The sequence below is a fragment of the Phyllosticta capitalensis genome (assembly GCF_038381095.1).
Source record: "Phyllosticta capitalensis strain CBS 128856 chromosome Unknown BKA78scaffold_9, whole genome shotgun sequence".
Classification (NCBI taxonomy): Eukaryota; Fungi; Ascomycota; class Dothideomycetes; order Botryosphaeriales; family Phyllostictaceae; genus Phyllosticta; species Phyllosticta capitalensis.
Genome location: NW_027117447.1, coordinates 471,917 through 498,748, shown reverse-complemented (window position 1 = coordinate 498,748; position 26,832 = coordinate 471,917). Strand labels below are relative to the sequence as shown.

Genomic DNA, 26,832 nt, shown 5'->3' with positions numbered 1-26,832 from the left:
GGTCTCACAGCCAACGGTGCGGATTAGCGGGTGGTCGGCGGCGGAAATCCCCCGCATAGTATCTCTAGAGTGTTCCCTTGCCCCGAACCCTGCCTGCCTGCTTGTTGCCAACGTTGCGTTGACCATGGTCAGATTAGATCTCAACGCTTTACTTTGGCCTCCCCACAGTTACAGAAGCCAATGCTCAAAGCTTGATATGCTTTGCAAACCAATGACAGCCAAACTCGATACGAATCGTAGATCAAAAACACAACAAGTGTGGCGGCAGGGCGGAGCGACGTGGTGGCCCGAGTCATTCGCAGACGGCGATGACGGAATTGGCCTCTTGCCCGAGTCAAGGTTGGCGGCAGATCCTAGCTTCTCGCATCCCAACATTTTTGCTCGCGCGCGTCTAGGGTCTTCCACAACTTTAAAAGGTAGCCATAGCTCCTCCTCCACCAAAACCCTCTCCAAAAATTTATCGATCCCTTAATACCGCCAAAATGCACGACGCTCCCGCCCCCGTTTCCGACATCACCTACGAGGACCTCGCCCAGCTCGAGCAAGAATTTGACGATGCCGAGCTCCAGACTCGTACGTATATTCCCAATTCCGCGACGCAAGGACATTGGCTAAGCAGAACGGCGGCTGCCTGCAGTGCGCGAACAGCACAAGATCTACGCGCCGCTGTACAAGAAGCGCCAGGAAGTCGTAGCCAAGATCCCCAACTTCTGGGCGCTGGTGCTGGAGCAGGCGCCGACCGAGTTTGAAAACTACGTGACGCCGTCCGACAGCCAGGTGTTTGCCGAGGCGCTCAAGAGCATCGAGGTCGAGCGCTTCGAGATCAACGAGCCCAACGGCTCGCCGCGCAGCGTCGTCATCCGCTTCCGCTTCGACCCCAACAACGAGTTCTTCGAGGACGAGGTGCTCGAGAAGCGCTTTTGGCACCGCCGCGCCCTCGACGGCTGGAGCGGCATCGTCTCGGAGCCCGTCAAGATCCACTGGAAGAAGGGCAAGGACCTGACGCAGGGCCTGACGGACGCGGCCGTCGACCTCTTCGCCGCCCGCAAGAAGCAGGATGCCGCCGCGCAAAACGGTTCGTCCAACGGCTCGTCCAAGGCTAGCAAGGCCAGCAAGATCACCAAACTTCCCGAGTACAAGGCCATCCTCAACAAGATTGACACCAACACCGAGGCCAGCCTGAGCTTCTTCACGTGGTTCGGCTTCATCTCGTCGCACGGCTACGTGACGGCAGAGGAGTCGGCCGAGGCCAGCAAGAAGGAGGCCGAGAAGCGCGAGAAGCGCGCCAAGGGCGAGAAGGTCGAGGAGGAGGAGGAGGCCGAGATTGACGACGACGACGACTTCTTCGACGAATCGGAAATCTGCCCCAACGGCGAGGACGTGGCCGAGATTATCGTCAACGAGCTGTGGCCCCAGGCCATCAAGTACTTCAGTAAGCTCCCTCTCCCTAACAACTTGTTCCAGCCCTCCCAAAAATCAACAGCGAAGCTGACCACCCACCGCGCATTTCTAGCCGCCGCCCAAGAGGCCGACGACGACGACCTCTCGGAGCTGTCGGACGCCGAGCTGGACGACGACGACGACGACGACCTCGACGAGCCCGTCGACATCCGCAGCCTCGTCCGCGGCAAGGGCAAGAAGGAGCAGAATGGCAACAACGGCAGCAGCGCCTCGCCGCCTCCCAAGAAGCGCCGCACCTAAGCTGCTGCTGCTGCTGCTCGCCGAGCATTCCTGATGGGATGCCTGCGGGTGCGGGTGCGGACGTAGGAACGGACCCCCCTTCTTCATGAACGACGACAATATTTTCAAAGATACCCGGGGAGTGGAGTGGAGTGGAGTCGAGGTGGCACGGCATGGCATGGCATGGCGAGTGAGTGAGTGATGTGTGTAGACATGACACGACGACCTACGCGGCAACGGAGGTGGAAACGGGGATTTACTCGAGCGCAGACACATCAGACGGAAACACACGACGATATGGAGGGACGGAAGCTAGCTGGGCTGAAGTAGACTACGCGACTGAGGAGGGACGAGGTAGATAGCTGAGCATGCAAGCAAGTACCTACGAGTGGCGCTCTAGCTCCAAAGATTTTTTTTTTTTTTTTAATTGTTTCTGCCGTTTGTCTGACTTTGAGCACGTCTGAGCATCTGTGGGGGGATGTGGATATGGAGGAGGAGATGAGGGAATGGAATGGCGTTTCGTCGCATGGTTCACATCATCAAAAGCACACATTCAATCTCGGCATCTTGGTTTCTTGCTACACAAGTACGTATATCTAGCTAACCTTGATGCTCCAATGCATGCCACAGCAACCGACGAAATAAACCCCAACCTCGACACACATGGCCCTATCCCTACATCGTCGTCGCAGTGGCACACAGCTCGGTGCAAACGCACGAATGAATGCTCCTTGCAACCATCTATCGAGTGGAGATGCCTAGTACATACAGTACTTACTCGTCCTCTGCAAAACAGCAGGGGGAGAGGGGCTTGACGAACGACTTTCCCCCGGGAGTCTCCATGCATACATACGTGGTTCACTGTAGCAAATGGAGTCTTTGAGGAAGAGTGAGGGGGGGGGGGGGGGGGGGGGGGGGGGGCAGTGCTGTGGAATCATGGTGATAAACTCTGCAGCCTTGTGTTTATGATGGCCACGCCACGATGATGATGGTGGTTGGACAGATGTTGGGCAAAAGAAAAGAGGATGAGGGTGGGAAAGCAAAGAAACTTGACGGCTGCTGCCGCGACGGCACACACACACACACACACACACACAAAAAAAAAAAAAGTGGAATTGTGGATTCCGAGTGTGCCGCGACCCGAGTGTGAAGAAATGCATTCATTCCTTCCATGGCTGCGCAGTGGATGGGCTGATGATGGCTTGCGGAGAAGGGGAAAGGCTTCAGTGGTGTTTTTACACCTTTTCGACCTCTTGCACAGACAGACCACTAGTTCGTGGCGCGCGTGACTGGTGAGCTCAGGGGACTCACTAGGCAAGCACATGGAAAGGCAGGTGCATCTCGTGACTCTTTGCCGTCAAGTCGATCATTCTGTTGCTAGTCGAGGGGTATAAAAGGGGCTCACCGAAGACATTCAACCGGACACCAAGGGTCTAACAACAGCCTTCCTCTTAGCAACTGGAAAGGTCAAGGGAGGTGAAGTCGATTGGGAGGAAGAAGTTGCGGCGCGTCGAACTTTTGGAAGACCGGTTTTTGGTGTCTCCTTTTTAATGTTTCCAGTTTGGGAAGAACGTCATCTTTTGTTGATGGCGACTGCCATCTTTACTCCGAAACGGTGATACCGATTCGATACCTCGATTCGGCGCAAATCGCTGGAGGAAAGAAGCCACTGCAAGCAAGAGCCGCCGCAGAAAGTGGACAGTAAATATGATCACTGGACGACCCAGCCAGTCCCATCCAAGGGAAGTGGGCTGTGACAGCGAGGCCGCTGATGGTTGATGTCGAGGCAAAGGCAGTTTCTTAGGGTGTTTTATACCCGCCGCGATACACACAGACCACTAGCAAATGCAGCGGAGTCACGGAGCATTCATGCCACGTGCAGAATATTGGTGTCAGGTGTCAACTTGCCATGTGACTCGTCGCCTGTCCGCAGAAGTATAAAAGGAGGTCTCCTGGGAGGAAGGTTCGGTCAGATTCAGGGGCAGCGACTCAGCTGCGCGGAGGAGACCTGGAAGACCGACAACATCTATGTACAATACTTTTGCTAGCAGCTCAATCGCGCTATTATTACTTACCTAGAGTAAGGGAAGGTGGTCAGTGTAAGTCTTAAAGTACTGCATTAGAAAACATCATTCCTCAATAGTAAAGAGGGCCAGTCTTACTCCACAATAATAATAAAGGCGGAACCTAGTGGTGAAATAAATCTAACTATAGGTTATCTATGCCACAGCGAGCACCACAAATAACTCCTTTTAAAAATTCATTCCTCTTACCAATACCCCTAGAGATAGTAATTACAGCTCATAGACTATAGTAGTCATAGGTGCTTTTTATACTTAAGGCTAGGAGAAAACTGAGTCAATTTAGTCACGCGGTCTCCTGGCATATGAATCCAGGGGTAGTCAGTAGGATAGTTAGAATTAGGGGAGCACATAGATCAAGGTAGTCTCATGAGCCTATCTATTAGTCTACTTTTAAGCCGTGTCTATGGCAGTATAAAAGAAGGCGTTGGGGGCTTGCTTGTTTCCTTGTTTCGGAGTACAACACTTTGTGGGAGAACCCGAAAGTAGCTGCTACGACAGTCAATCTCGCGTGCAGAAAATCTACTCTGGCGCCGTCCTGCCCGCTCGATCAAGTCCTGTCCGTAGCAGTATGTGACTGGGAACCACCTGTCAGTTGCACCGCGAGGAGCACTACTTTCGAACGATGAAGAAACAGCAACGTTCCTCCAACATGGTGGACTCAAGCCAGCCGGAAAGTGGCAAGCAAGACTGAGCACGCACCCGCCGCAAAGCGCAGGCCGAGTAAACTTTGAATATTCTTTGGGTGGACATTGAGTTTCCCAATCAACAGCTGCAGAGTTGATTATGAGAAAGACGGCAGCAGGTCAGGGTGTTTTATACTGCCAGAGAGGATGCGAGTCCTGGGTGTGGTACATGACCTCCCGAGCAAAAGGAGGTCAACGAGAAGGAGCGATGGCCTTGTGACTTCCTCTGAGCGGCGGCCTGCGGATTTTGTCGAGGTATAAAAGGGGCTGTGGGAGAGCAAGCTTTGTTGAAACATCTGAGGACCGTACTGCCGTTGATGCAAGGAAACCAGACAAGTTATCCTAACGACTCTTGGCCTCTGTTCCTCGATTTTGTGGGCGAATTCGGCTTCATCCAAGTGATCAAAGACCAGGAACATTTTGTAATCTAGTACAATGGTCAAAACCATTGAAGTTACTTACTACCGTTATATCTTCGTGGTGAAAAACATGGCACTTTTGAGACGGCTGTGTTGACGTAGACAAGCGGCCCCAAAATCTTTTGACAAAGTGATATCTGTGCGAGAGATTCCAGATAGACGACGAGGTCGAGCGCCACAACTGCCAGTCGAGTTGTCCTCCAACCTGGAAGGCTTCGCCAGAATCGGATGATGCGTCGAGCTGAAGAGGGAGCAGTCGGGCTATTGGAAGTGCTTTTATATTTCTCTGGTGTATGCATGGGGCAAGTGTGGGCGATAAGCGTAGATCGTGGGCTGATTCTAGGGGCCAGGCGGACATCGTGACCTGACCATGTGGCAAAGAGCCCGCAGTAGGCCGTGACTGTCACTGTCAGTCTCCTTTTGCAAGCGCAAAGACGGGTATAAAACCAGTGCCTTGACGACGGAGCAGACTCAGCGTCAAGACAACGGCATTCAGTGGATCCAAGGAGGGTGTTGAGATCATGAAGCGTTCTCAAAAGCACACTTTGGTTCGCTTGTGGTTCTCCTCCGGCGACCAAGTCTCCACTCACTTGGTTGATTGAGATCGCAAAGAGTTCCGGCGTGTGAGATTGACAGGAATCATCATCGTAGATCTGATGAGGAGCAACATCATCATCTCACAAAGACCAGGGGATCTTTTTCTTGGGTCCAAATCGGAATTGCCGCTGGGCAGGGAAAGTGGGCTTTGTACACAGCGATGGTGGTGCACGGTGAATGCGATTGCTCAACGGTTTTCTTCAAAGGTTGCGAAGCAGATAGTAAATGAAGTCTGCAACTGGACAAGGGTGCTTTAATATCCGGCAAGCGATACAATGACCAGGCATGAGGGAGTTGGGGGCAAGCAGTCCAGAGGAGGTCTTGTGACTCGCGGCTTCCAATTCTGTCCCTCAGCCAGACCTATAAAGACGTCAGCTCTGACACACAAGAGACCCCACACACAGTCAGTTTGTTGACAACTGCGATGCGCCTGGCGAATGGCTCCTCGCAGAACCAACACTTTGCCGCTCTGTCTTTCGTTCATCAATTCTACAAGCTTCTGCCCTTCTTGCAGGTGTTCCCTCGAACAATTGAGAATCAATCATTCAAAATGAGAATCAGTAGCACCGTTTTCCGATAGCGATGAGGACTGTCGCTTCTCAAAATGGTTCCCGGCCACGCAAAACGAGCGCCAAAGTGAAGATATTCGCAAAATAGTCGCCCAAGTCGGCGCAGAGATCAAATTTCTCCTTCAGCCACAGCCGACTGTGGTGGTACCCATGTACCAGAAGACGACGGTTGTTGGAGTGTTTTTATACCATCAAAGCCTGCGAGAAGACGTTGAGAGCATGGACGCTGCACCATTTTCTGGCACGTGAGTTTGTCAGGAGGCAAGCATCCGTTGGTCGTTTTTTCCACTGCTGGTGACCGACCTGTACCTATAAAACCCCAAGCTCTGTCCGTCCTGAGCTCTCTGACCATGCAGCCCAGGACTTGCGGAACAGCAATGATATTGGGAAGACCCTGACTCCGAAGGCCGACTGTGGTGTCAGCGAACAAACAGGCTACTTTCTTTTTTCTCCTTGGCCTTTGGCGCAACAGACGGCAAAGTTGCAGCTGAGATACGAAGGTGAGAGAAAAGAGAAACCTTCAACATCGTGTTGAAATGCCGTTTCTGCGTTGAGTACAGGTTGATGCTTGAGCCCATTCGTCGATCGAAAGGTTTGCCTATGGACTTTTGTCTGCTGGCCGCGAGAGGTCAAACGTCTTGTCTCTCATGGACTCGCTATCCTCGAAAAGCGAGAACAGGCTGCGGCAGTGAGGCCACATTCTCGCGAGCCTTGGGTCGAAACCAGGAAGGACAGAGCAGCCAATTACACCAAAAAAGATGCAATATATAAAGCTTAGACTCGGCCAAACCAGCATAGCAACTGTAACTCCTACCACGCATTAGTGGTGCTGCCTGGCGTGGTGGTTGAGTGTGCAGATCAAACTCGATAAGGAACATCCCCCAGTTTACAAGTGTCTTCTGGTAAGAGTTGGTCCCGGGTTCGATCTGCGCAGTTGTTATTTTGTTTTGTGGTTCTTCTTTTCTGCTTTTTTTGCTGCGCTGGTCCAGAGGAGACAGGTGTGCCAGATCGACTGAATTGCTTCTGTCCTCATCTTTGAGCAGTGCTGTCCATCGCTGTCCTTCGATGTTTTCGTTACTTGTTGCTTCTCATTAGCGAAGAGGTCAGCGTGCAGAACAAGGCCAGTGAGTTCTTTGAGAGAAAAAACCGCGACGCCCCAAACCAGTAGTATTGTGTGTACGGTGAATTCCGTCTAGCAAAGTTGTCAGTCTCAGAGTTTGAACAGAGTCCTCAACTTCCACACGCCGTCCACCAAGCCCTCCAGCTTTTATAACAGCGAACCCTGCCATTGCACAGGCCAGGATACCTCACCTCATGACGGAGGTTTCACACGCCCCCCACGCGACGACCCCGACCACATGTCAGCCCAACGATGCCGACCGCCCAGAGTACTGCACCGCCACAGGACAAGGACCACGCGGGAGCTGTCCGATTGACGTCTGGGCAGACGCCCAAGGCGCTTGGGACATCGGGTAGGGGCTTCGAGTTGGTGCGGTCTTTTGGAGTCTCGTGATGGGTTGAAGCTTGGGAAATACTTAAGGATTCGTAGAGGTCGAGGGGACCTCTGTCACAAACTGGAGCCATGGTCTGTTGGAGACATCAAAGTTAATACCACTGGCTGTGCCCGAAGAACAAAGTCGACGAAAGACAGACTGCAGTGCTGTCTCGCGGCCGCTGTTGCTGATATCAAGAGGGGACAATACCAGCAACCTGTCGCGTAGTTGACGAATGGCCAATTTGCTTATGAGAAACCCAACGTTTTCATGCGGAAGAACAAGATTTTGTTTGATGCTGAGTATCTCTCAGAATAAACCTGTGTTCAATTGGACGATCCCACAGACTGGTCACTCGGACGGCGAACAGAGGAAGTCACTGTCCAATTGGAAAACTGATCGTGGTCAAGCTCAGCTTACCCCGCCATGATGTAGTACAATGCCGTCGAAATATTTGGACATCCGTGTCAAGACGTGCGCCTCAATTTGATGGGTATCTGCTCTACTGTTAAGGTTATTTTTCAAAATGCTTGGCCGTCAAATGCATGCTGCGAAACAAGGTTTACCCCACGCGACACGCTTATTTGCTGCGCTTGTAAATCTTCCTCAAAAACTCGTCAAACACGGCCTTCTTGAGGCCGTCGCTCTCGTCGACCTTGGCAATCTTTTCCCTGATCTCACCAACAATCTTCTCCTCGTACTCCTGGTACAGCCTCTCAAGCTGGAGCTCGTTGTAGAGCTGCTTGACCTTGGCCTCGCACGCGCTGTCCTTGCGGCCGTAGTTCTCCTCCAGCACCTTGCGCTGCTCCGGCGCGCAAATGCTGAGCGCCTGGTTGACGAGCCACGAGCACTTGTTGTCCTGAATGTCCGTGCCAATCTTGCCCAGCTTCTCCGGGTCGGCAAAGTTGTCGAGGTAGTCGTCTTGCACCTGGAAGTACTCGCCCATGGGGATGAGAATGTCCTTGGCCTGTTGGAGGTTCTGCGGCGTGGCGATGTCGCAAAAGTAGATGGCGAGGGCGACGGGCAGGTAGAAGCTGTAAAAGGCAGTCTTGAACCTGACGATGAAGACGTACTTTTCCATGCTAAAGTTGTCCAAGTTGACCTTGTCCTCGGGGGCGGTAATCAGGTCGCAGCTTTGGCCCAGTTCGGTCTGGAAGCCAACCTCCTGGAAGAGCTCAAAGAGGTCGACGTAGTTCTTGTTCTGGCGGAAGTACTTCTTGAGAAGCAGGTAAATGGCGGCCTCGAGCATAATGGAGTCGTTGATGGCGACCATGCCGACCTCGGGCATGAGGTACCAGCAAGGGCTTCCACGGCGTGTCTTGGAGCCGTCCATAATGTCGTCTGAAACCAGAAAGAAGGCTTGGAGGAGCTCAACCATCCAGCCAAGCGTGGCGGACAGGAAGAACTCGTCCTTGGTCAAGTCGCGGCCGAGAAGGAGGGACGTGGTGTCGACGACGGACATGCCGCGGTTGCATTTTCCACCGACCGTGTTGTGCTCGAGGTTCTGACGGCGTCAATTGCTTTGCGACGCATTGGATGGAGCTCGTATGACCCAATTCCCTACCTTTTTGTACCATTCAGTAGCATTCTCGGGGAGGTTGTAGCTCTTGCAATGCGCAAGAACATCCTCGACCAATTGAGGAAAGACGGACTCGAATTCCTTGAGCGTGACGGGCATGATGGGCAACAATGCTGTCTGGAGAGCGAGCGGACAAGGAGAGAAGAAAGAGTGGAGCCGAAGAGCGGACGAAAGTGAGGCGTCAGGGTCCAAAGACCGCCTTTTGACGGGCGTTGATGGACTTGGACAATAGCAAGGCGGGCCTACCGGGGTTTCTCCGCTGCATGTGTTTACCTGGGCGTGGTCGTCCCGTCGCGTCCGACTCGAACAACAACCCTAATCAACCTATAAATTGCGCCGACGGCCTACTCCGTGGATTCTTCCTCATCGCCTCGACCCCATCGCCTCCGGAACACGCCCCAATACGAGATGAGTGGCCTTGGCGAGGCCGAGAGCGCGCAGCTCCAGGCGCAGCTCCAGAATGCCGTTGTGCAATGCTCCGACAGGTGCCTCTACCAGTCGGCCAAATGGTAGGTCCAAGTCTCTTATCTAACTTACTTCGCTGCCAAGCGCCTGACTCTGTGGCCAGGGCGGCCGAGCTACTCAACTCTTTCGAATTGCCCGACCTAACGTATGCTTCAGACACCGATGCAGACTCGCCTGTGAGCACATCACCACCCACTCGCCCAAAAGATCTGTTCGCCGCAGATCCCGCCGAAGCGCGACTAGAGGCAAAGGAGCTTCACAAGTACCTCTTGGCCAAGACGTACTTTGACTGTCGCGAGTATGACCGCTGCGCAGCCATATTTGTACCGACAAGCATGTGGTCGGGCACTTCTTTGGCTGTCCCACCCGCGCCACAAACCGCTCGGTCAAAGTCAAACTCCAAGGGCAAAGGTCGCGCCAATGCAAGCCCGGAGAAGTTGAGATCCGAGCCCCATTCGTTGTCTGGCCTGAGCCAAAAGTCGCTGTTCCTGGCGCTCTACGCCAAGTACATTGCAGGGGAGAAGAGGAAGGATGAGGAGAGTGAAATGATTCTTGGCCCGGTGGATGGTGGCATGACGATAAACAAGGAGCTCAAGGGCATCTCAAGAATACTAGAGGACTGGTTTGCAGATCGGCATGGACACGGCAAGGAGGGCTCTGGATGGTTGGAATACCTCTATGGCATCGTCTTGGCCAAGAGCAAGAGCGAGGATTTGGCAAAAAAGTGGTTGGTCCGGAGCGTCCACCTGTACCCATACAATTGGGGCGCATGGCAAGAGCTTCAATCTCTCATCGGCTCCGTCGAGGAGCTCAACATCATCACGGAGCAGCTGCCGCAAAACCTCATGACCTTCCTCTTCCATATCTACACGAACCAAGAGCTCTACCAATCGACCGACCAGGTCCATGACGAAGTAACCCAAGTCTCGCAAATCTTTCCCAACAGCGCCTTCCTCAAGACGCAACGTGCCCTGCTCTACTACCACTCCAAAGACTTTGAGGAAGCCGAATCCATCTTTTCCTCGCTCTTGGTATCAGATCCGCACCGCCTCGATGCTCTCGACTACTACTCCAATATGCTTTACGTCATGTCACAACGGCCAAAGCTGGCGTTTCTGGCACAACTAGCAACGGCCAACGACAAGTTTCGGCCAGAAACCTGCTGCGTGGTGGGCAACTACTACTCGCTCAAATCTGAGCACGAGAAAGCCGTCATGTACTTCCGTCGGGCGCTCACGCTCGACCGCAACTTCCTGTCGGCTTGGACGCTCATGGGCCACGAATATGTCGAAATGAAGAACACGCACGCGGCCATCGAGTCGTACCGGCGGGCTGTCGACGTCAACCGCAAAGACTACCGCGCCTGGTATGGCCTTGGCCAGACGTACGAGATGCTCGAAATGTACAGCTACGCACTCTTCTACTTCCAACGCGCCGCCAGCCTGCGCCCCTACGACCCAAAGATGTGGCAAGCGGTCGGCAAGTGCTTCGCTGAGGTGGGCAAAATCGCCAACGGCATCCGCGCCTACAAGCGCGCTCTCGTCGCGGGGAGCTACATCGACGGCGGACATGGCGCAGGCAATGGGGGCGGCAGTGGCAGCAGCGGCGGCATGGGCGGTGGCAGCTTCGGCGACGCAGGCGGACCAGACGACAATGGCGGCCTCGCAACCGCCGGCGTCCTCGACCCCGAAGTCCTCTACCAAATCGCGCTGCTGTACGAGCGCCTCGACGATCGCGAAGAGTGCGCCGCCTACATGGAGCTCTGTCTGGCGCAGGAGGAGGGCCCGCCCGTCGCCGCCTCGCCCTCGCACCCCGACCACTCGGACGAGTCGGGCAACGCGTCGCCCCATGGCTTCTCGCCGTCCAACTTCTCCACCGCGCCGGGGGGCGCCACCTCCGCCGCTGCAGGCACGAGCAACTACAACAATGCAGCAGCATCATCAGGTGCTCCAGCGGCGACGGCGGCGGCCGACGGCGAGTCCCTGGGCGTCGGCGTCACCCCAACGACCAGCAAGGCGCGCATGTGGCTGGCGCGCTGGGCCTTCTTCAACGCAGACTACCAGCGCAGCATGGAGCTGGCGAACGAGCTGTGCCAGGACGGCGTCGATGTCGAGGACGCCAAGGCGCTGGTCAGGGACATCAGGGCGCGGATTGAGCGGAGCGGCGGCAGCTTGGGCGCTGTGGGCAAGAGGGCTGTTGTCGGATGAGGTGGTGCGTTGGGGAAGTGTGAGGATGGGCAGAGATTCTTGGGGTGGCAGATTCAAGTCTGGGGAGGTGTTCTTTGAGGTGTTCTATGCAAGAAGGGGAAGTGCTCTCGCGTGAGGTGCAGAACTGCTCAGTGCACCAAGACGAAATGCATTGGAAGTTGAGTTTTGCAAGACAGAGATTCTCTATTGCATTCGCAGCATTCGAATTTCAAACAAGTACTTTCTAGAGACATTGACCGCAAGCAAGACCACCAGCGTCGTCTTCGTCATCATTGCCATATTTCCCCAGCTAGACCGTATCCGCGTCTGTCTGTATATCATCATCTCACTCATCCCCCTATCGTCGTACTCGATTCATCAGCAAGTCGTCTCGCCCATCGTCGACCATCCCTTTCACGCAAGTGCGGCCTCAAAATCCTCTGCTCTGTCACTGAAAAAAGCACGCCGACTTCCTCAGGCCTCGGCCGCCCTCCTAAACGCCAACCCGTCGGTAATGTCGCCAAACTTTGCATTCCAAAAGTCGCGATAGTAGCTACTCCTCGCCACCCAGGGGCCGCGATCGCCAGTCATGGGCAGGACATCCATGGCCTTCTTGACATAAGTCGAGTTGAGGTTGAGGGTCGGGCGCTTCTCCATGGAATTGGCTTCGCTGTCGGGCAGAGTGGGGACGCAGCTGGCGACGCCCTCGGACGCCATGAAGTTGACGATGCGCGTGAAGAGCTGGGCCGTGGCGTCGGCGCCGAGGGTCCAGGACGCGTTGGTGTAGCCGATGACAAAGGCCGCGTTGGGCACGTCTTGCAGCATCAGCCCCTTCCACAGGAACTTGGTGCCCGGGTCGACGGGCCGCCCGTCGACGCTGATGCGCGTGCCGCCCGCCAGCAGGATCTTGAGCCCCGTCGCCGTCACGATCATGTCAACCCCCGACGTGATGCGCGGGTTGAGCTTTTGCGCCGCCGGGTCAGTCAGTTGGATCCCGTCGGCCGTGACCGTCTTGATGTGTCCGGTGGCGATGCTCGTCTTGCCGCTGGCGAGGGCTTTGTAGAAGTCGCCGTCGGGGCACACGCACATGCGCTGCTCCCAGGGGTTGTATGGCGGGACGAAGTGCGGGTCGTGGGGGACGCTTTTGGGGAGTTGGCGTTTGGTTTGCAGGCGGAGGACGGAGCGCGCGGCGCGGGGAAAGGCGCGACAGAAGTTGAAGAAGAGCCAGCCGGCAAAGAGCCAGCGCCAGCGGAGTAGCTTGGTGGCGATGGAGGGGGGGAGGAGCCAGTTGAAGAGCTTGTCGAGCGGCGTGGCAGAAGGTAGGGAGAGGAGATAGGATGGACTGCGCTGCAACATCACCACATGTGATGCCTTGTCGGCCAGAGAGGGCAGTAGCGTGATGGCTGTTGCGCCGGAGCCGACAACGACTATCTTCTTGCCCGTGTAGTCGAGGTCCTCAGGCCAGAATTGCGGGTGCACGATGGTGCCCTTGAAGTTTTGCAGGCCGGGGATGGTGGCGTCGAGCGGCTCCTGGTAGTCGTAGTATCCGGTACCCATGAAGAGGAAGCGCGAGGTAAACGTCTTCTTCTCCCCATTGTGCTCGACAGTGAGGTGCCATCTTTGATTCTCAGAGCGCCAGTCGGCCGTCAGGAGCTTGTGGCGAAACTTGATCTTTTGGTCAATGCCATACATGGCGGCCGACTCGCGAATGTAGTTGACGATGGACTTGCCGTCGGCGATGGCTCTCTGCTCGTTCCATGGCCGCCAGGGAAAGCCAAAGGTGTGCAAGTCCGAGTCAGAGCGGATACCTGGGTACTTGAAAAGGTCCCACGTGCCGCCAATGGCGTCGCGAGCTTCGAGGATGGCGTACGAAGTGCCCTCGGGCAGCTGGGTTTGGACGCGGTAGGCACCATTAATGCCAGAGATGCCAGCGCCAACGATTATGACGTCGTAATCGGAGCGCGTGTCTTTTTCCATTTTGTTTTCCTTCTCTTGGTCTTGCTGGAATGCTCACAGAGTGAGGCGCGGGAAGAGAGTGGTTTTGGAGAGGGAGGGTGGAGAGAGGTTGGTTGCCTTTTGAAGCACAGTCCAAGCACAGTGAAGCTTGTGTCACCGGCGGGGCAGTATCTTTATTCTCCAGCCGGCAGCCCAGCAGCCTCGGAGCTTCAATGGAGGGCTCGCATCATGTTCTTGGTGTATTCAGTCTGTCGGCCGAAACAGGCGGGAGCGGCAAGGTAGATTGTGGTGTCTGGGGAACTGCACGGCCGAGGCACTTGCCCGTCTTGTTCAAGCGCATCGCGACGCCAGCAAGGGAAAGCCTTGCGAAGTGCTAACCAGCTGCCGTGCGAGCGCGCCCAGCTACGTCGTCTGTTGTTGCTGCCTTCGGTTGGGTTCTGTGAGTCCGGTACGCACGTTGGTGTATTTACCAAAAGAAGAGCGTGGCGCATCGTATCGAACCGTCGAAGCGAGCAAGCTTCTATAGGGCTGAGCAGTAATCCTTGTCGTCGACTCTTATTTTACGCCTTGTGCCTACCACATGGCTATCGTATCCCAAATTCTCAGACGTTGAACGCTGCAGGAAGTCCAGACGATGGTGGTCGAGGAGAAGAACCAAGGAGAGAATGACCTCATAGGTCGCGCCAAAAGAGAAAAAACGGGTATCCTGATGATGTCCTTCGTCATGCGCCACATCTTGACCATCGCGTACATAGCAAACCTGCCATGTTGGGAACCGCGCCTCTGTCCCTGGTCTACCACTCACAACGCGCATCAACCCCAAGCCAAGTCCAACTCCTCACCGACATCCTTTCGGGTTCGCGACGAACCGCCATCCGACAACTTGTCTCTCGTTCCAACTTTTCCAAGTAAGGCCTCTATCCCTCTTCGCCCAGCACATCCAAAATCCAGAAAAGTCCCTCTTTACTTTCTGGCAATCCATAGATCCACGCCAGCGGAAAGCAATGCATCTGCTTGTCCCAATGCAGCCATTTGCCCGGAACCCCCTCCTTCTCTAGTCTTTCTCTCAGCTTGATACCATCCGGACTTAAAATGTCGTATCCAGCAGTCACTCCGTGTACAACGACTCCTCGCTCCTTTATAAGTTGTACCACGTGGTCGGCGATGTCCTCTCTGCCGTCGAGCGCAGGCGAGATGCGCTCGTCGTCCACCGACCATTCCCCAGACCATGCTATCGCAAACTTCTTCGAGACATCTGCCTTGAGGACTGGGTCCAGTTTCTGAATCTTTGCAATGTCCGGATTCTCTCGCTTTGCGTCGACGCTGGGGCAGATTAAGAAGAGCGCATCGGGAGCGGGTAGCGGCCTTGTCAGCTCCCGATTTTGAACGGGTCGCTTCTCTTCCTCGACGTACTCCGCTTGACGGTCCGGCGAGTTGACCTTTTCGCGCATGGTGTTGTTGGGACCGGGTCGGCCTACCCTCAGCGCCTCTCCGACCAGGCCCAGCACGATGTTGGCGCCGCTGCTATCGCCGGCCCATATTACCCTCTCGCCTCTCTCCCTAGACTCATTCATTACAACTTCGTACATAGCGAGAAGCTTTGGAAACGCCGTCGGCGCCGTCTCTTTCGGGGCCAATGGTACGCTGATGACACTGACGGCCGTGTTCGGGACTGCCGAAGCCATCTTGGCCGCAATTTGCCAGTGCTCGATGGAAGGAGGTTTTTTCCAGCTTCCTCCCGCAATGTAGTATATGCGCCGTTTGATGCCGCTCTCTTCATTCTTCTTCAACGTCTCCGCTTGGGCGCCCTCATGCGCAATCTCCTTGGTCACGCTTGTATGCGCCGCAGCAGCGTTTGTTGTCGCCTTGCTCGTGGTTGTCCTTGATTTGCGCGGTTCAAGGTCGTAAACGTAGATGCTGGCGACCTGGCGCTCGTTGATGCTACAAGTCTTTGACGCCGACTTGTACGGGGTGAGCTTCGGCGAGCCGGCCGGCCATGGGTCGCCCGGTTTGAGGATGAAGTAACGAAAGGGTCTTATGATGGAATGCACAAAGTGAGTGCGCAGGGAGCGTTCATGGCGGTGGGTCAAGCTGATGGAGCCGGTCGACGAGGCTGAGGAAGCAGACGTTGGTTGTTCGCGATCCTCGGAGTGTCCGTTCATGGTTGCGCTCAACTCGCGGGCAGCGGCGGAGGCTGCGGAGTTGTTGGCAGAGGGTGGTGTTTAGCATGCGTCGTTGGTCTTGCTCAGACGGCGATGTCGAGTTGGAGACAGAGCTGAAGTCGCGTCCAAGACAGCGCCTGTCTTGTTTTGTCGAGTGGAGCAGTCGGAGCCGTCTGTCCGGTGGAGGACGTTCAGTTTTCGAGCGGCAGAACAAGGCAGGGCGCGTAGTTGGCTGTGAGCATGGTGGCGGTAGTTTGGTGGTGAGAACCAAGGACGGCCAAGCGGAGGGGGTGATTGATTTATGGTAGGGTCCAACAATTGGGGCGGCCCACTCCACTCTGCAATTCAGATCATCATCCAGCGTCGATCATGGCCGTCGTCAGTGGCGCGCCTCCAGACGCGGGCTTGCGGCACTGGGGAGGCGGAGGCACGGAGACGACGTTGAGTGGTCATTGACAAGGATCAATGTGAGATGCAGGGTGCAGAGCGCCGAGAGAAGTGCGTGTAGCCGACCGTCCACCAAGGCACTCTATCAATTCCCCGAGCGCGTCTTTGGAGTTGATTCTTGCAACTGGAAATGTTCTTTGTCGTCAATTCTCAACCCTTCAATCTCGCCGAACTCGACGTCATTGCAGATCCTTTGCGATGGAATCCTCCGGTCGCCAGGGTGCCGAAATTTTGTAGACTTTTGCTTGCAACATTATTCCAACAGTATCTTTTACGCCCAGCTGCAAGTGACTGCAACATGACCAGCCTCTGAATCGCTTGTGGCACCCGTCAGCAATGGGGAGTGGAGACTTGCATGAGCGTGAAGCACCGGCAATGACTTTTCTGCTGACTAAGACCACTTAAGTGGCACACGTGCTTTCGTGACAAGCCTCGCGTCTTGGACCTTTCAACGCTCACCTTTCAACCACCTCGACCTCTACACCCTCCAACATGGCGTCGTACTCAGAGCAAGATTCGCTCGATACTCAGCGAATAGAGGAAATCAAATTGGAGGTTGGTTGCCCATTCACACGACGCGACGATATTGATCCTCACCCCGGTCACCGGGTCCGCGCACCGACTGCGGACGCGTTGATCTGCGTATCGGCAAGGTACAGGTTAAAGTTGACGACTAACTTACCTGGACAGATTTCCAAACAGTGGCCGCCCGACAACGCGCTGTCACCTGAAAAGCCTTCTTTTGAATCTCCTTCGCCGTCCGATTTGCCATCGTCAATTCCTCCACGCCATGACCGATTCGGCCGTCGTTCCTCCTGCCTGAACATCCATCCTATACCCCGTCTCACGCCGACGCGCAGCTTTCCTGTTACACGCACGCCCAACGCATCGCATAATTTTCGTAAAATGAATCAGACCTTCGCTGCTTTCGATGGAGGAGATACCCAGCCGATGGACTCGCAGATATACAAGGAGCACACAAAGAGATACGCGCGGACACAGGACTCGTGGGACAATGGGGAGAGCTACCCGCCCGAGACATATCGCGAGGGTGACGCTGGCCATGTCGATCTATTTTCAGACTTGGTCGATGGCAATGGAGACGACGAGACGCGACAGACGACTCAGGCTTCGTATAGCGAAGGATTGTTCAGCGACAGCCCATTCCGCACCCAAACAACATCTCATCCAAAACGTCTTCTCCCGCCGCAGACACCGGCACTACCTGGGAAGCAGCGCGACAACAACGTTCAAACCGCAACGTCGGCGGCCAAGACGCCCGGTTCTGCAACTGTGGCACCAGGGCTCTTCAACAATGGAACAGGGGTTCCAACTTTGTCAATGTCCCAGGTTTTCTCCAATAGCCAGCAATTCACATCGCCTCAGATCGATTCAGCCAGATCCGATCCTGTTCGTCCTTCTCCCAATATCAACATGCGGCTCGAATCCGATGCTGCTCCTCTATCTTCGCCATCAAAGATGGTTCGCAGCCAAGCTTCTCGTGCGGCATCCGAGCCTCGGGATGGATCAATGCCAATGAGGGAACCCCGAGAGACACGGTACCGACATCGAAAGATGGAGCTAGAGCAGAGGCTGGAACGATTAAACAAACAAAGTGATGACGAATACGAGGATGAGCTGGCGCGTGAGCAGCGCAAGGCCGAGCAAAGAGGGCTTGAAAAACAGATCCACGAGCTGACGGCCAAATGTGACGCAGCGGTAGATGCGTCTGGTGGCTTGCGAGCTCGTCGGCGTGGGCCTTTTGTTGCCACCAAGAGCGATACGGCCCTCTTTACACCCACCAATGCAAGAGCAAAGCAAGATATCGTGGAAATTTCAGATGACACTGGACTGTCCGATGATTCCGAGGACGAACTGGTCACTGAACCACCGACAGTCGAACGGTCGTTTTTGCGTTCTCGGGTCGAGGTTCCCAAGACTTCTTCCCACGGGGTTAGAGCATCACAGGATGGCGTCAAAGGCAGCCCGACTGTGCGAGCCAGTCAAGATAGATCAAAAGTGCTCGATCACGACGTCTACTTGGCAGGCGGAGACGAGGTCGCCGTCGCCGATTCTCAACCGCACTGTCCGAGCCAGCAAGACAGCAATCGACCGCCACCGCCAGTATTAGACCAATCCTCTCTCGACACCCGAATCGCTCAGTCGCAATTCTCAGTGCTTTCTGCTGGGAAAATTGCCGAGATAGAAGCTCGTGCACAGCGAGCGCTCGATACATCTTCAGTCCCGCGGCCCCCGCCCTTTTCGAGCCAAGCCGTTGAACAAGGTGTCGTCGACAATTCGGCACTGCCTAGCAGCCCTCCTTTGATGGCTACAGAGCATAGTGACGAAGAAATCAGCGGAGGCGAAGAGAATGACGAAGATGGAGCCGCCAATGATGACTTTGACAAGCCTGACTACGGTTACGATTTTGACGGCGGCTTGGACTACATTGAGTCTTCGCCAAGGCCTGAAGAGGGTGACGACGACTTCCAACAACCAGACGAGGATCATGATCAATCAGACGACTCGGGCGAGAGCGATGCTGGGGTCGAGGAGGAGAATCAGGTCGCTGTAAAGCCAGATGGCCTCGATGCCATGGTTACAGAGAACCAAGATCATCTCCAAGAGGATGATCATATGGAGGACAACCACATTGAGAACGAGCGAGAAGAAGAAGCGCACGGACAAAAAGTGGAAAACAACGAGAGACTGCGTTCGACAATTCCAGATACGGATCCGGACGGGAGAGATTGCTCCGATCTGTCATCCCAAATCGCGCAAGAGCTGCCCGCCACATCTGTCCGCCTTCCTGACAAGCCAGAAACTGCCGATCGCAACGACACGACAGACTCGAATGGCACACCTCTCTTCAGCACCGCTAGAACTCACAACTCAGGCATGGAGTCACCACAGAAATCACAGCCAAGTCCTGCAAAACCTATTGCCCAACCTACGCCGCAGGCGACTCGTCCTGTCCGCCTGCTCACGGAAATTGCCGCAGAGCCCTCGCAGCGCCATGAAGAGGTGGAAGACATTGAGATTTCGATGGACATACTCGACGACGATGACAAGGAGTTTGCCGAGATCATGTCTGGCGCTGGGTCGTCTCCTTTCCGACCCGCAAAACGACTCAAGACTTACAGTCATAGGGCGCTGCGTGAATCCCCAAAGAAAGCCAACCGTATTCCGGAGAGATCACCAACGCCAAAATCGCCTCTTCTGAAATCTCCCATGGTGGTCGATCCGAGAACGGAAACCAACCAAGGGGAAGAGACTGTCTTTGCCAAACCTGCCATTCCGAAGGCCGGTATTTTTCTTTCTTCGCCAAGCAAACAAGCAAAGGAAACTCCAACAAAGCCTCCTCAAGCACGATCGATCAAGGCCCGCCGTGTTGCCGAAGTTGCGGAAACACCTCAAGTCTCAACTAAAAGAGCACCTGCAAAGACTACTAAAAAGACGCCGACCTCACGCGGCCGAAAGAAGAGCAATGCGCGAACGACACGCGAGGAACAGGCGTCTCCAGTAACCAATAACCATGTCGACTCTACGAACACAGTTGATGCAGGAATCGAAGTTGACACCAACTCTGCAGAGCAAGCTCCAGAGATCGTCGCTCCGGAGAGGGTCCTAGCACGCTTCAAAGGCTATGCCATTGCGTACTATCCAGCGACCTGTCTGTCAGCGTTCATGGCCAATCGGATCCATTGCAAAATTCGCTTTGACGATGGTACCGAGGATACGCTGGAAGATTGGGAAGTACGCCGCTGCGAATTGCGCATTGGCGACCTTGTCAAAGTCGACTTGCCCAATATGAGGACAAAGAATTACATCGTGCGAGGCTTCAAGGATCGACTGTCGGCCAAAGAAGTTTCCAATGCTGCCGCAAAACACATTCACCCAGCCACGGACGTGTATGGAGCGAAGACGGTTGTCCTAGAAGTCAAGCGACGCGACAGCATGCCTCAAACAACCAACCCAGAGACGGTCGACGTTCCCGTCGCCAGTGTCTACCTCACCAACACCATGTGGCCACATTTCAAGGATCGCGAATATAAACCTACAGGCAGCCTTCGCCCTGACTTGAGCATCCGGCCCCAGACTCCGTCAACGAACCTTTCAGCGCCTGGCACACCGACAACGTTGTCTCGACGTCAAGTCCTGCCTACTCCGGGAACTTCAGTGCAACGGCCGATTGCAACACCAAGCGTCTCGAATACAACTGGACTTTTTGCAGGCATGGCGTTTGCGCTCACCTGGCATGGCGATGAACGGGAAAAGACGCAAGTGATTAAACAGATTACAATCAATGGTGGACAAGTCTTGGAGTCGGGCTTCGAGGTGCTGTTCAATGGCACCGGAAGCACAAAGGAAAGCGGAATCGAGACTCCAAGGGACAAATCTACGCCAAAGTCAACATCACGCAGAAAGTCCACCAGCTCTGCTACTCCCTTTACTGCTGCACCAAACGAGAGCCAACCTCTTACGCTTACTACCTACGCCAACTCCCTCTCCTTTGTAGCGCTCATTTCCGACCGCCATTCGCGACGCACGAAATACATACAAGCACTCGCCCTGTTCCTCCCATGCCTCTCGCACCATTGGTTGACCGCCTCGCTTTCTCGCAAGGCACTTGTGCCTTGGTCCCTGTATTTGCTTCCAGCTGGTGAGTCGGTGGCGCTGGGCGGTGCAGTCCGCAGCCGTGTCATCGAGCCGCTGTACGAAGCTGGCAGCGATGCAGGTCGTCTTGTCTCGGTGCTTGAGCGGCGGAAGAAGCTGCTCGAAGGCATGAACGTTGTGCTTGTCGTCAAGCAGCGCAGCAGGGGAACGGCGTACGAGTTCCTAACACGCGTCATGGGGGCCCGGCGGGTCAAGGGGTGCACCAGCGTGGTTGAGGCACGCAAGGCACTGGTTGACGGTGTCGGTGCTCAAGACGAAGAAGGACACGGGTGGGACTGGGTCTATGTCGACGGAGGAGACGTCGAAGGCGCCGTCAAGGTGTTTGAGGGCGGAGACGCTCCGCCTGGTGCCTCGTCGCGCGGCAAGAAGCGCAAGCGCGAGAGCGACGTCGCCGCTGGGGAGGAAGTCAAAGCAGACGCCGGCATGGGCGTGAGAGTCGTCGACATGGGAGGCGGGCAGACGGTCAAGGTCGTGGGCGACGAGTTTGTCGTCCAGAGCTTGATCCTGGGGGCTTTGCTCGAGTGAGGCTCTTCTTTGACACCGGAATCGCGTCCATAGTCTTCTTTCTCTTTTCCTTTTTCCAATGCTCTTTACAATTTCATGAAGCATTCAATGGCATGGATATTAGGGGCGCTACTCGTAGCGACGAGTTTGGCGCCGAACATGGGTTGGGAGTTGGCGGTCGGCATACGTGCCTGGCAAAGGGCGTTTTAGCAAGTCGCTTCTTTCAGTTAAAAAACGCTGAATTGATACCTAGTTAGGCGGTTCGAAAGCGGTGGGATGGACTGCATAAGAAAACATTTACAAGCGGCAGCGATCAGCAGGTAACTAGAACAATGCCACGGTGCGTTGCAAAAGAAATGGCTACTCCATGTGAGGCGGTGAGGGACGCTTGTGTGCTCCCTGTAGCTATTCTTTCATGGGCTCAGAGTTCCAAGTCTTTGGGGAGACAAGGTGTTTAATCACTCCCTGGATGCATGTCTTAACTTTGAAAGTTGGACACTTGAGGTCACAACTAAGGGAGCATTCGAGCACTTCAGACCGTCTTGGGATCGTTGGCCATTTCTTCGGCAGCCCGCTGTGATGCGCAGTCTTCATGGCAGACCTATTAGAAGAGTTTTTCACCGTGTGGTCCAATTGCTTGATGCACAAAAATTTCCGTGTAGTTTGGCGGCCAGCACCCCATGAAGGAGCACTTTCGGGTTCACCGCCTAGCAGCAAATGACGCACGGAGGCACTTGAGCAGCGAGTAGCGATGGGAGCCACGTCATCAAATAGTGGTCCCATCCGTGTCCAGATGTTCAAAAACCATCAACGCTTCACAAACACAACAACAACAACAACAACAACAACAACAACTTTGTGGCCTACGGTCATGTCAAAGTCGTCAAAAGGGATTAGGAATCCGTCAGACGACGCGGCGCGGTAGGTATGGTACGTATAGCCGAGAGGCTGCTCGGGCTTTAGAGCGGCGGCGGCAGCGGCAAGCGCAGGCGTAGGCGTCTTGTCTTCGCGTCATGGACAGGCCATCATGGCAGCACAAAGATGCAAGAGATGAGAGCAAGACTGATGGACAGCTGACGCATAATTAACGGGGACAAGCAGCAGATGTACCGACGACCACGGGTGAGAGCCAATGGGTCTGAGGGGATATTTACATCCTTTGTCCAAACACGAGGCCGGCTGCCAAGCATCGCGACGGCGAGCTGAGGGACGACGGGGCTTGGACATGGACATGGACATGGACCCCAGGACAGGATCCTCGATCCGCGCGTGCGCTTGTGGGGCGGCCTTGTCTGCAAAGGGAATGCCGGCAGGAGACGACTTTTCTTTGAAAGTGTTTGTGGTGTGTTTTGACACGGTCGTTAGTCAATGCTGGGCTGGCTGGGCGGTTTGATCTGATAAGACGGCATTGATTCCATGGTGTTTGTGGTCGGTGGTTGCTGGGTCATGGCTGCTCCCCCACCCCTTGGCCATCCCGAGCGGAGTCGGATGAGAAATTAGCGTCCGGCTTCGGCCGTGCTCGGCCTTTCGCTCAATCTGATAAGATGAGAAATTCGCCTCCCCCCAGCACACAACCACCCTACCCTCCCGCCAATGATGGCCTCCAAGAAGCTCGACATCGCGCCCGCTCTCTCCCCAGCGTCGAGCGGCGATGCCAGCGCTGCACATTCGCCCTTTGCCGTCCCTTCGCCCATTTCTGAATCTGCGCCCTCGCCCATCACCGGCCATCCTCCCGCCTTCAATGGGCCATCGACCGTCTCAACTCCCATTGCCCTCGCTCCAGGTCCCGCCGCCAACTCGCCCTACATCACGCCCACCATGAACTCCGGACCCTGTGGCAACAGCTATGTCATCCCTCCTCGTCCCAAGCCCGGTCGCAAGCCTGCCACGGACGATCCGCCGTCCAAGCGGAAGCAGCAGAACCGCGAAGCCCAGCGAGCGTTTCGCCAGCGAAAGACGCAAAAGATGGACGAGGTTAACCGCGAGCTGCAGCGGGTGCTCGATGAGCGACGGACACAGACAGAGGCACACCAGCGCGAGATAGCTGGTCTCAACACGGCCTTGACCGCCGAACGCTCTCGGTCCGAAGCCCTCCAGGGCCAGGTCGATACGCTGACGGCCGACAAAGAGGGCATGCGCCAGCAGCTCGACTTTGTGCAAGAGAAGCTGGCAAAGCTCGAACGCGACCTCGACTACTTCCGCCGCCTGCCTCCGCACAACCAGCTCACGCCACCGGCCTGGCGGCCCGAGCATGAAGAATCGGCGTCGGCCGAGACCCGTGGGGAGACGTCGTCTGCACCACCGCCTCATCAGTCCACCGGCGCCATCACCCTGCCACCCCTCATCCGTTCTGGACGCACCGCCCCCAAGGATGGCTGCGGCAAATGTGCCGACAATGGCGACTGCCCCTGTGTCGACTCCCTGGTCGACTTTTCCGGCTCGTCTCGCTCATCCAGGAACCAGCCCAAGGACATTGAGATCCCCGACGTGCAAGCCCCGGATGATGAGATGGAGATTGATTTTACCAATTTTGGCAAGAAGCCCCCTCCTCCCGGTGTCATGGAGCCTCCCTGCAAGCCCGGAACCTGTGATGCCTGCATGAAAGACCCCCTTCAGAAGCGCTTCTGCGAGACCCTGGCACGTGAGCGCCCCTTCATCACGAACAAGTCGTCGCTCTTTGCTAGCATGCGCAGAGACGAAGAAGGCCAAGCGCCCGTCAAGCGTCAACGCCTTACCGCCGAGCAGCAAGAGTCGATTGATTGTGCCGAAGCCTACAAGCGGTTTTTTCGTGACGCAAACCTCCCCGTTGACCAAGAGCACCCGGCCTGGATGAGAGAGCTCATTACTTTGCCGCCCACCAGGAACGACGCCATTCGCCTGCAGCAACTGCAGCAGGAGGCCAAGGAGAAGCGCAACATGTCGGCCTACGAACTGGACATGGCGTCTGTACTCAACGTCCTCAAAAAGGCTGATACCCGGCACAGCGTCGACGCGTCCTCGGACCAGTCGCGGACCAGCATCTCCATCAGCAGCGGCGGCGAGGCCAACGCAACCCCTCTCGGTGAGCAGACCGCGGCACTTGTTCCTGGCGAAGCGGCCTCTGGCTAATGGTGAAGAAAAATCAGAGTCGCAAGCTTCCAAGCTCAACGGCAACAATTCCTCCGGAAACCACTCCACAAGAGACGCGGACAAGGTCGCCGATGTGGTCCTCCGTCCACCCAGCCAGCGCCCGGCCATGGTCGGCCGTAAGCCATCATCCAGGATTCAGAGTCTATCCATCGCGTCGGCACCGGCTACCCCGTCCTTCGAGACGCCCGGCTTCCAGCTCTCCTCCAACCAAGCCTCCCACCACGACCATCACCGCAGCAGCCTGACGTTCCTCATGAACGACGGTGGCCCCACGTCTCGCTCTGCCGGAAGCTCGTCTGTCCCCGCGAGCCCGCTGGGAACCCTGGCGCCGGCCATTGAGGCGTGACGCTCGAGACGGACGTGATGATCATGTCACTTTTGATGACTACATGTTCGCCTGGTCGGGAGTTTCGTCCAGGCCCCGGTCCGGTCCGGGTCCGTCCGAAGCTTCGGGAGAGGGAGGAAAGGGGAGAGCCGCATGCGAGAGCAGAGGAAGAAGAGAGCCGAAAGGCCTATGCATTACCCAGTCATTGGTTCCAGCGTCCGTCCATCCGTTGTCCATCCATCCTTCATCATCGTCGTCGCGGTGCCTCCATCTGCCTCCGCCGGCTTGGCTCCTCGTCATCCATACTCTATTCAACACCACCTATTTCGACCGGACCACACGTTGCCTCCAGCCACCTACCAGTGTGCACCTTTGGGAGTTGGGCGCAGCACGTGGACAGCAGAAGAAATGAACGGCGAACGAGGGCGTGCGTGGCGTGCCTTGGACGGTGCCTCGCCGCCCCATTGGCCGCACGGCAGCGGTGCCAGCGCCTGCCGGTGGAGATGTGTATCACTGTGTCACCGATATCGGCCACATGCACAATCCAAACGGGGCGACGGCGGCGGCGGTAGCGCCTGTCCTTCCTATCCAAGTAGACTACAGTCAGCAAGCGGCAGGTGGGTCGGCCTGCCTGCTCCTTCTCGTCGTCGATCGCTGTGGCGTCTGCAGTGCAATGCGTTCGGCAACGCCGCGCTGAGGAGGTGCGTGTGGCTTTGCCAGCCGTTGCGGGAGCGAGGGAGGGAGGGCGAGAGTGAGCGAGTGCATGTGGCGGCGCGGCTGGTTGGCTGGCTGGCTTGCTTGCTTGCGTGCTCGCTAGCTAGCTATCAATCGTTTTCTTTTTATGGCTACATATACCCACCCACGGACAGACGCCCGCTTCCTTTCCTTGTTGTAGTTTGTGGCGGCGCAGAGCGGAGCGGAGCGGCATGATGGGAGCGAACGGGATGGCGCAATTGGTTGGTGGCATAGAGGAGGAGCGAGCCCATGTCTGTCTCCCGTCTGTGTCTCTCTTCACCTTCTGGTAGCCGGCGCTCCCAATTCGATTCGACGTGCTCCCTCTCCTGCTTCTTGTCCCGTCGTCTACGCTTGTCCATGCTTTTACATGTCGATGGTAACCACCGCGTCTAGCCCACCCAGCCAGTCCCATTGTGTACCAATGCTACATAGGCAATCATGAAATTATTATTTTTTTTTTTTTTTCCTTCCTCCTCCTTCTTTTCGGTCAGTCAGTCGGTCAGTCAATCCGTCGATCAATCAACAACCCTTTGCTTCCTAAATGCCTCAGGCAAGGACGTATGGGTGGGCTGGAACTGCTGGTGGGAAGGGAACCAACAATGACGAAATCATAAGGCCATCAGTGAAACGGAATTGGAAAACGGCAAATGGAAAACGGGGAGACGAAAGAAATGCGAAAGGATGGCCGGAAGACGTGTTTTTCTCTGACTCTGACTCTCTCTCTCTCTCTCTCTCTCTCTCTCTCTCTCTCTCTCTGCGTGTGTGGGTTTGTTCGCTGGGAGCAGAAATTGTCTTTCACTGTTTATATGGAGCTGTGTAAAGTGATTTGGAATGGAGAAATTGGGAGATGGAGATTCAAAGAGAGCAGCAAAAATGGGGGAAATTTTTGAAATTTTAATAGTTTCAAAAAGAAAATGGGAATGGGAAAGTTGATTGTGGTGGCAGCCAGTACAACAGATACAATACACCGTGGCCCAAGCCAATGAGGACATGCGTTAAAAAAGCGTCTTGTGCTGTTGTTATATTCTGGCTTTGATGCCCCAGCGAGCGGCCCATTGACCTAGTGTTTGTTGTTTTGTTGGAAAAACGTGGGGCAGGGGGGTAATGTAGGTGCTTGCTCTCTGTGCTCGTCGTGTACATAC

At 55.5% G+C, this 26,832-nt stretch overlaps 8 protein-coding genes across 8 annotated transcripts; 5 read left to right on the top strand and 3 right to left on the bottom strand.

Annotated features, from left to right (window-relative positions):
- Window positions 1-482: 482 nt before the first annotated feature.
- Window positions 483-1,701, top strand: BKA78DRAFT_256149 (uncharacterized protein; the record flags this gene model as incomplete). Its single annotated transcript, XM_066885055.1, has 4 exons — window positions 483-573; window positions 638-1,224; window positions 1,291-1,432; window positions 1,526-1,701. 4 exons carry the CDS (start codon window positions 483-485, stop codon window positions 1,699-1,701), a joined length of 996 nt encoding a protein of 331 aa, XP_066741035.1.
- Window positions 1,702-7,815: 6,114 nt separating this feature from the next.
- BKA78DRAFT_271216 (ERG20 farnesyl diphosphate synthase) lies at window positions 7,816-9,303 on the bottom strand. Its single transcript, XM_066885519.1, has 2 exons — window positions 9,090-9,303; window positions 7,816-9,029 (listed from the first exon to the last, which is right to left on the bottom strand). The coding sequence occupies exons 1-2, from the start codon at window positions 9,201-9,203 to the stop codon at window positions 8,106-8,108; spliced, it is 1,038 nt and encodes a 345-aa protein (XP_066741034.1). The 5' UTR covers window positions 9,204-9,303; the 3' UTR covers window positions 7,816-8,105.
- A 209-nt stretch (window positions 9,304-9,512) lies between these two features.
- BKA78DRAFT_355320 (anaphase promoting complex subunit 8) lies at window positions 9,513-11,776 on the top strand (the record flags this gene model as incomplete). Its single annotated transcript, XM_066891884.1, has 2 exons — window positions 9,513-9,613; window positions 9,673-11,776. 2 exons carry the CDS (start codon window positions 9,513-9,515, stop codon window positions 11,774-11,776), a joined length of 2,205 nt encoding a protein of 734 aa, XP_066741033.1.
- A 453-nt stretch (window positions 11,777-12,229) lies between these two features.
- Window positions 12,230-13,732, bottom strand: BKA78DRAFT_255316 (putative monooxygenase; the record flags this gene model as incomplete). The annotated part of the gene is made up of 1 exon (XM_066884986.1): window positions 12,230-13,732. The coding sequence occupies one exon, from the start codon at window positions 13,730-13,732 to the stop codon at window positions 12,230-12,232; it is 1,503 nt and encodes a 500-aa protein (XP_066741032.1).
- An 896-nt stretch (window positions 13,733-14,628) lies between these two features.
- BKA78DRAFT_255838 (alpha/beta hydrolase fold-domain-containing protein) lies at window positions 14,629-15,873 on the bottom strand (the record flags this gene model as incomplete). Its single annotated transcript, XM_066885033.1, has 3 exons — window positions 14,629-15,084; window positions 15,151-15,483; window positions 15,544-15,873. The coding sequence occupies 3 exons, from the start codon at window positions 15,871-15,873 to the stop codon at window positions 14,629-14,631; spliced, it is 1,119 nt and encodes a 372-aa protein (XP_066741031.1).
- A 3,489-nt stretch (window positions 15,874-19,362) lies between these two features.
- BKA78DRAFT_321528 (uncharacterized protein) lies at window positions 19,363-21,965 on the top strand (the record flags this gene model as incomplete). The annotated part of the gene is made up of 1 exon (XM_066889036.1): window positions 19,363-21,965. One exon carries the CDS (start codon window positions 19,366-19,368, stop codon window positions 21,520-21,522), a length of 2,157 nt encoding a protein of 718 aa, XP_066741030.1. The 3' UTR covers window positions 21,523-21,965.
- A 1,029-nt stretch (window positions 21,966-22,994) lies between these two features.
- Window positions 22,995-24,858, top strand: BKA78DRAFT_184023 (uncharacterized protein). Its single transcript, XM_066883463.1, has one exon. The coding sequence runs from the start codon at window positions 23,095-23,097 to the stop codon at window positions 24,607-24,609; it is 1,515 nt and encodes a 504-aa protein (XP_066741029.1). The 5' UTR covers window positions 22,995-23,094; the 3' UTR covers window positions 24,610-24,858.
- On the top strand, window positions 24,859-26,091 carry BKA78DRAFT_184022 (uncharacterized protein). Its single transcript, XM_066883462.1, has one exon. It carries the CDS (start codon window positions 25,109-25,111, stop codon window positions 25,883-25,885), a length of 777 nt encoding a protein of 258 aa, XP_066741028.1. The 5' UTR covers window positions 24,859-25,108; the 3' UTR covers window positions 25,886-26,091.
- The last annotated feature ends 741 nt before the right edge of the window (window positions 26,092-26,832 follow it).